Source organism: Nicotiana tomentosiformis, chromosome 9 (genome assembly GCF_000390325.3).
Source record: "Nicotiana tomentosiformis chromosome 9, ASM39032v3, whole genome shotgun sequence".
In the NCBI taxonomy this organism is placed as follows: domain Eukaryota; kingdom Viridiplantae; phylum Streptophyta; class Magnoliopsida; order Solanales; family Solanaceae; genus Nicotiana; species Nicotiana tomentosiformis.
Window position 1 is genome coordinate 81494861 of NC_090820.1, and position 8311 is coordinate 81503171.

General features: G+C 43.7%; 1 protein-coding gene across 1 annotated transcript; it reads left to right on the top strand.

The window, feature by feature from the left end:
* Positions 1-3020: 3020 nt before the first annotated feature.
* Positions 3021-3452, top strand: LOC138899087 (uncharacterized). The gene has a single exon (XM_070185203.1). The coding sequence runs from the start codon at positions 3021-3023 to the stop codon at positions 3450-3452; it is 432 nt and encodes a 143-aa protein (XP_070041304.1).
* The last annotated feature ends 4859 nt before the right edge of the window (positions 3453-8311 follow it).

Sequence of the window (8311 nt, forward strand, 5' to 3'; positions counted from 1 at the left end):
ATACACTAACACCACCTTAGCGACAGCATGTAAAACCTTCTCCACATCAATAAAGGATTGAGCGTTTTCTATATATAAAACAAGCTACCATTTGTTATTTTTCAAAATCATTCATTTAGTTTAAGACAGAAAGTGAGAAGTTGAACTATGGAGTGGAAAAAGATTTACCTTCTTGGTGCCGGCTCTTACGGGAAAGTATATTACGCGGTGAAGATTGATTCTTCCTTGTTATGTGCTTCAGTTGGTGCTGTAAAATGTTCAGATATCTTGTGTTCCATTTCACTCCAAAGAGAAGCGCATATCTTGAAAACTCTAAGAGGTTGTCCTGACGTGGTTCAGTTCTATGGAGCAGACGTAAGCTTCGAAAATGGTATTCCAACTTACAATTTGTTTCTTGAATATGCATGTGGTGGATCATTGCACGATTTGATTCAATTCAAAGAGAGGAAAGATGACAGAATTTGAAGTACGCGCTAAACTGTTCACCCAAAAAACGGATAGAATTGAATTTGTACGTAGTTCTAAGGGTACGTGGTATATCTTGATACAAATCGTATAAACGAAAATATCGAGTATTGACTGTCAAGAATGAAAATACTAACGAGGTTTAAGGGAGGATGATTTATGAATAAGCCAGATAAAAATTATGTATAAAGCTCAAAATGATAATCTCTCAATATGGAGCATATGCACAGTATCTGAGTTATGGTATTTTTGATGCCTCAATCGTTCTCCCTTTACAGAGATAATAGCCATCCCTCTTATAGTGGAGGGATCCTACTTTAGATATAATTAAAAATACATAGTGAAAAACCATGAAAAATCAACTTTTCCCTTTTTCCTGCTGAGATTCTCTCCCATAGTGCGGCTGTAACGACTCTTGTCTATAGGCTCGATATTGACTCCGGCTCGATACTGAATCGAGCTCGATATTGATTCGAGCTCGATTTTGACTCGGGGCCCGGTATTGATTCGGGCTCAGCATTGGTCGGTCTTTGGCTCTCAAGCTCGATAACGTTACTTCGCATCATGGTTCGATTTGGATCCGAGCTCGATAATGACTTCGAGCTCGGTATTAATCGGTCCCTGAAACTCAAAGATCGGCGACCCGGCTTCGGATCTTATCCCGAAATTATGAAGACGCTCTTCGGCGCCCTTCAATTTATTATGTTCCCATCTCGACCAGTCGTACGAAGGCCAAAATCGGTTTCGACCGTGTACAGATAGTCCCCTCGTTTCTCGAGAAGGATGTGGCGAGACACGATATGATTTCGCAATGGCTTGATCAGATATACACTGACGTTATCATCGAGCCCGACCATGACGTACGTGATAGTTGTCCCATCGGTTCAATTTACCAAGGCATTAAATGCATGTTAGACGGTGGTCGGCCACTGCTGATATTGAACCGTCATTCCTCAATCTATAAATAACTTCTATTTTTACCATTTATCACTTTTACATCTCCAGTTTCCAAATTTCTAAGCTCTTTCTCGCATCTTCTGAGTTTATCTGCAAGCCTGTGATTTTTATTGCAAAATCTTCCTTGTGTGATTTTCACTGCAAAACCTTTCTTCAAAACACCACATCTTTGTTATCTCCTTCTATTCTTGATCTTCAAAACCAAAATGATGAAAACATCAAAAATCGTTCCTCAAAAAGAAAAAGCTTCTTCTTCACAGTCTGTCGCCGATAAAACACCGGTGGAGCCATGGTCTGAGGAGTGTGTTCCCGGGGCGTGTGTTCTTACCTCTAATTTTAAGGTCGATAAAGGCTCGTATCTTGGATAAGCCTCTTTCTCGTATCTTTGATAGTTTGAACGAAGTATTTTCCATATACTTAATCAATTTTCTTATGTGTAGGCCTGGGCAAAGATGCGGTTTTGAGGCCCCTGTCTGGCGAGGAAGAGGCTTCAGCCTTTGATCCAAAACCGGTGAAGGATAATAAGAGAAAAAGGGCTCTACTTTCGAAGATCCAAAACCAAAGACGAGGACGGCTCGTAAGCCGAGGAAGAATACCATCCCTTTGACCGAAGAATCAGTTCGGCGTCTAAGGGATAAAGACGAGGAAGAAGAAGATAACGGGTCCGTACTGGTGGCGCGAGTGAAGAAAACCATTGATGCCTCAAAGGCAGCTGGGTTGATGGTGGTTTGTGTGTCTCCGACTCGAACTGAGGTGGTATCGGAGAAGGATTCGGGCAAAGTCCCCGAGTTAATGGAGGTCGATGATGCCTCCCACCGATGTCGATAACCGGTGGGTATATCCGAAAGGGCCGATCCTGAAGCTCTCCAAACGGAGGAGAACGCCCCAAGCGACTCGCTTGGGGCAATAGTCATCGGAGACTCGCCTACTCTCCCCGCCATTTCTGAAGGGGCGATTCAAGAGGCCCAATCTTTGGGGGCGCTCGAGGTAGGCGGTCCTCACGAGGGAGAGGACCCTTTTCGTGATCTGTTTACCTGTATCGAGGATGCTACCGGCCCTAGTGATGATTTGGGTCTTTTCCACGAAGTGTAGCAGGCTCTGAATCGGGTAAGACTTAACTCACTTAGTTGGTACCACCTCATGTTTGTTTTTCTTTTCTAACTTCTTTTCTTCTTTCTTCACAGGCCGCAACGGTTCATCGAGAATCGTGTTCTCGATCTCCAGCTGAGCTGCGTCGGTATGAAGCAGACCTCCGACGGGTCACGGAAGAGAGGAACACCCTTAGACTCCTCTTCGGGAAAAGGGAAGAAGAAATCAAGGACCTCCGAGCTGAGTTGGCCAAGGCTTATCAAGACCAGACTGACCTGACCGAGCAAGTAATGATAATCTTTAAATCCCATGGGCTCGCTTCCGGAATGGTGGCTAATATTTCGATCTCACAGCTGCAGCAGAAGCTTGAGGTGATTGGGAAGCTTCGCGAGGAGATTGATATGATAAGGGCAGAGACCTTGGGATGTAAAGATGTTATGGACCGTCTCGCCGCATAAAAAAAAACTGCTCGAGTCCAATTATCATCAGCCGAAAACCAACTTCAAGACATGAAGGAGAAGAGCTCGGTCCAAGCTCGAAAAATAAGGGAGCTCGAGGCTCGGTTGGCCTCCGAACTTGCCAAAGCCAAATCTGATGCTGAAAAAGCAAAGGCCAATGCGGATGCATTCGTGGCTATCTATCGGGCCGACGCTGAAGCCGCTCAGGTACAAGCAAGAGAGGCAGCCGAGACCGCAAATACTCAAGCACATTGGGCTGCTGAACTTGCCAAATGCCAATCTTGGAGGGAGACCCTCGAGGAGATCCATGCTCGAGGTTTCGATCTCACCGAACAGATAAAAAGGGCTAAAGAGCTCAAAGCCGATGCGGAATCCTTGGCTTCCGATGATGACGATGATGATGATGGGAGCAAGAGTGGGTCTGAGAGCGGGGAGGAGCCCGATGGAGAAGAGACCGCCTCCGGAGATAACCAGGAGACTTAGAGTTTTTTCTATTTTTTGTGTATGGTCCTGTTCGGACGTTGTAAACACTCTTGAATATATATAAAAATCTTTTCCTTTCCCGACGAAGATCTTGTTTCATTCATGCCTTATGAAAGTTTTCATAAGTTCGAGGCTTTAGGCAATTTGATCGAATTCGGACCTTTATAGGCTTTATAAGGTGTTTGCTTAAACTTGAAGCAGTATAGCCCGTAGGATATATGGTCGAGTTAATGCTTCGCTCTAACTCTAAGTAATAGTTAGTCCGTAGGCTTTTATTGGTCGAGTGAGTGCTTTGCTCGAATTCGAAGTATGGTAGCCCGTAGGCTTAATAGTCGAGTGAGTGTTTTTCTCGAACTCGGAATAATTGTTAGCCCTTAGGCTTAGTAGTCAAGTGAGTGATTGCTAAGTAAGAGTAGCCCTTAGGATTAATAGTCGAGTGATTGATTGCTCCAACTAGAAGTAGGAGTAGCCCGTAGGCTTCTATTGGTCGAGTGCGTGCTTTGCTCGAACTCGAAGTAAGGTAGCCTGTAGGCTTAGTAATCGAGTGAGTGATTGTTCGAACTCGAAATAATAGTTAGCCCGTAGGCTTAGTAGTCAAGTAAGTGATTTCTCAAACTCGAGATAATTGTTAGCACTTAGGATTAGTAGTCGGGTGAGTGATTGCTCAAACTCAAAGTAAGAGGAGCCCTTAGGCTTAATAGTCGAGTGAGTGATTGCTCGAACTCGAAGTATGAGTAGCCCTTAGGCTTCTATTGGTCGAGTGAGTGCTTTGCTCGAACTCGAAGTAAGGAAGCTCATAGGCTTAGTAATCGAGTGAGTGATTGCTCGAACTCGAAATAATAGTTAGCCCGTAGGCTTAATGTAGGGCTTGGCCTCATTGATTTTTCGGTTGGCAGTCCCGATTTATGGGGTAGTGGTCGGCCCTTAAGCCTTCTTGCGTAATAGATCATGAAATAGCGGATGGGTTCTGAGACATGAGATATCGACAAAGAAGAAATTTCTCTTTATGTCGTTATACATGTGTTCATGTTTTGTACTAGGGATTGAGCAAACTACACGAGCATGGTTCGTTTTGACCATTTGGCTCTTACAATGTTTCCTATCGAAACCCTATTGTTATGAAGTAACTTCCTTGCATCAAACTTGACATATAAACTTGATATATTTGAGGGTAACACCCCCTAGTATTCGAGGTTGATTGTAAAGAGGCCTCGGATACTGTTGAATTGCTCTAAGTTAGCACGATCAATGGTTGCCTCATTAAAAACCTTGCCGAAAAACCCATTTGGGATAAAACCTTGGATACTATTGAATTGCTCTAAGTTAGCATGATCAATGGTTGCCTCATTAAAAACCTTGCCGAAAAACCCATCTGGGATAAAACCGGTCTAAGGGAAAAAGAGTGCAACGCGTGCTTTCAGGCCAAAGGCTTTGTGCTGAATAACCCATTCCTGTTCTTGGTCGAACTCCTACAAGGGTTAGTTTCGAAATATAAATGAACATGGGAAGGTTACACCTTAGCAGTAGTATCGTTTTAGGTGCGACAAGTTCCAATTGCTTGGTAGTTGTTTGCCGTTTATAACACCGAGCTTGTAGGATCCTTTACCGACAATTTCGAGTACCCAATACGGTCCTTACCAGTTTGGACCCAATTTTCCTTTATTTGGATTTCGGGTATTGCGGGTGACTTTCCTTAGCACTAAGTCCCCAGTTTTAAAATGGCAAAGATTAGTTCTTCGATTATAGTATCTTTCGATCCGCTATTTTTGGGCGGCCAATCGGACGAGAGCGGCTTCTCGCTTTTCATCCAATAATTCGAGGCTAGTATTCATAGCCTCGTGATTTGCCTCTTTCGTTGTATGTCAAAACCTCGCACTGGGTTCCCCGACTTCGACTGGAATCAAGGCCTCAGAACCATATACTAAGGAGAATGGGGTTTCCCCCGTACTGGAATTTGATGTTGTTCGATATGCCCAAAGGACTTCGGGTAAAATTTCTCTCCATTTCCCCTTAGCATCGTTCAACCTTTTCTTTATGTTTTGAATGATAGTCTTGTTAATCGATTCTGCTTGTCTGTTCCCACTAGGGTGGTACGGCGTTGTTAATATCCTTTTTATTTTATGGTCTTCGAGGAATTTCGTCACCTTGCTGCCGATAAATTGTTTTCTATTGTCACACACTATTTCGGCGGGTGTCCCAAATCGACATACGATGTAATCCTAGAGAAATAGTCAGTCATAAATAAAATAAACTTAGCTTTACCTGGGGTCGACGGTAGAGGGCCGACGATGTCCATCCCCTATTTCATGAATGGCCATGGGGATAGGACTGAGTGAATTTGTTCTCCAGGCCGATGGATCATCGGTGCAAACCTTTGGCATTTATCACATTTTTGAAAAAACTCTTTAGTGCCTTTTTCTATGCTATCCCAGTAGTATCCTGCTCTAATGATTTTGTGAATCAGTGATTCGACGCCGGTATGGTTCCCACAAGTGCCTTCATGGGCCTCTCGTAAAACGTAATCGGTATCACTGGTCCTTAGAATATTGCCAACGGTCCATCGAATGTCCTTCTGTATAACGTTCCATCTTCAATCAATGTGAATCGAGTAGTTTTGCTTTGTAGGGTCCTCGACTCTTTAGGGTCCGATGTGAGCTTTCCGTTCTTCAAGCATTCAATATATTTATTCCTCCAATCCCAGGTTAAGCTTGTAGAGTTTATCTCGGCATGACCTTCCTCGATCGATGACCCAAAATTTGCAATTGCATCGGCCTCATTGTTTTGTTCTCGAAGTACATGCTGTAAAGTTCATTCTTTGAAACAGTGCAAAGTTACCTGCAGTTTGTCCAAATACCTTTGCATTCTATCCTCTCAAACTTCGAAGGTTTTGTTTACTTGGTTTACCACCAGTAAAGAGTCTCACTTGGCTTCAATGACTTCTGCTCCCGATGCCTCATTGTTTTGTTCTCGAGGTACATGCTGTAAAGTCCATTCTTTGAAACAGTGCAAAGTTACCTGCAGTTTGTCCAAATACCTTTGCATTCTATCCTCTCGAACTTTGAAGGTTTTGTTTACTTGGTTTACCACCAGTAAAGAGTCACACTTGGCTTCAATGACTTCTGCTCCCAAGCTTTTAGCTAGTTCGAGACCTGTAATCATGGCCTCGTACTCGGCCTCATTGTTAGTCAACCTAGAAGTTTTGATAGATTGCCTAATAGTGCTACCCGTGGGCGGCTTCAAAACGATGCCTAGCGTGGACCCCTTCACATTCGAAGCACCGTCTGTAAAGAGGGTCCATACCCCCCGATGATGTACCCAATTTTAAGAAGAGTTCCTTTTCCACTTCGGGTACGAGGGTTGGAGTGAAATCGGCTACGAAGTCCGCTAACATTTGAGACTTGATGGCCGTCCGGGGTTGATATTCGATATCGTACCCACTGAGTTCAACGGCCCATTTGGCCAATCGGCCCGATAGTTCGGGCTTGTGCAAAATATTTGGAAGTGGGTAAGTGGTTAATACACATATGGGGTGACATTGAAAGTATGGTCTTAACTTTCTAGAGGCACTTATCAGTGCAAGTGCTAATTTCTCTAAGTGCAGATACCTAGTTTCTGCTTCCCCTATGATTCGACTTATATAATAAACGGGAAATTGCATACCTTGCTCTTCTCGAACTAGGACACCACTTACCGCTATTTTTGATACTGCCAAGTACAAGTAAAGTTTCTCATCTACCTTCGGAGTGTGAAGCAGTGGTGGGCTCGATAGGTATCGCTTCAATTCTTCTAATGCCTGTTGGCATTCCGGGGTCCAGGCAAAATCGTTCTTCTTTATGAGTAGAGAGAAAATTCGGTGGCTTTGATCCGACGACCTTGAAATTAATCAGCCTAGGGCAACTATCTGTCCGGTTAGCTTCTGTACGGCTTTTACAGTGTCCACGATGGTGATGTCTTCGATGGCCTTGATTTTATTGGGGTTGATCTCGATCCCCTGATTCAATACTATGAAGCAAAGGAACTTGCCCGAACCGACCTCGAAAGCACATTTCTCGGGGTTGAGCTTCATGTTGTATTTTCTTAAAATCTCGAACGTTTCCTGCAAATGAATCAAATGGTCCTCTGCGCGCAGGGACCTAACTAGCATGTTGTCAATATAAACTTCCATTGATTTACCTATTTATTTTTCAAACATTTTATTTACTAGGCGTTGGTAAGTAGCTCCAACATTTTTTAGCCCGAAGGGCATTACATTATAATAATAGGTTCCATACTTGGTGATAAATGAAGTCTTTTCTCGGTCCTCTGGGTTCATTTGGATTTAATTGTACCCGGAATAGGCATCGAGAAAAGTAAGGATCTCGTGGCCGGCCGTGGCATCGATCATGCGATTGATGTTAGGCAGTGGAAAAGAATCTTTGGAGCACGCCTTGTTTAAATCCTTATAATCTATACACATTCTAAGTTTGTTCCCTTTTTTAGGAACTACAACTATATTGGCTAACCATTCGGGATATTTCACCTCCCGGATGGACCCTATTTTGAGAAGTTTAGTTACCTCATCCTTTATGAATCGGACTGGGTCTCCTCTTTTCCTTCACCGGTTTGAACCCGGGGTCCAGGCTTAGCCGATGCATCGTTATCTCCGGTGGGATCCCTGTCATGTCTAAATGGGACCAAGCAAAACAATCTATGTTATCAATAAGAAATTGGATAAGCCTTTTCCTGAGTTCGGAGGTTAATCTCGTTCCCAGGTATACCTTTCGCTCGGGCAGGTACTCGATCAATATAACCTGTTCTAGCTCTTCGACTATTGATTTGGTGGCATCGGAACCTTCGGGAACAATAAAGGTTTGAGGGGT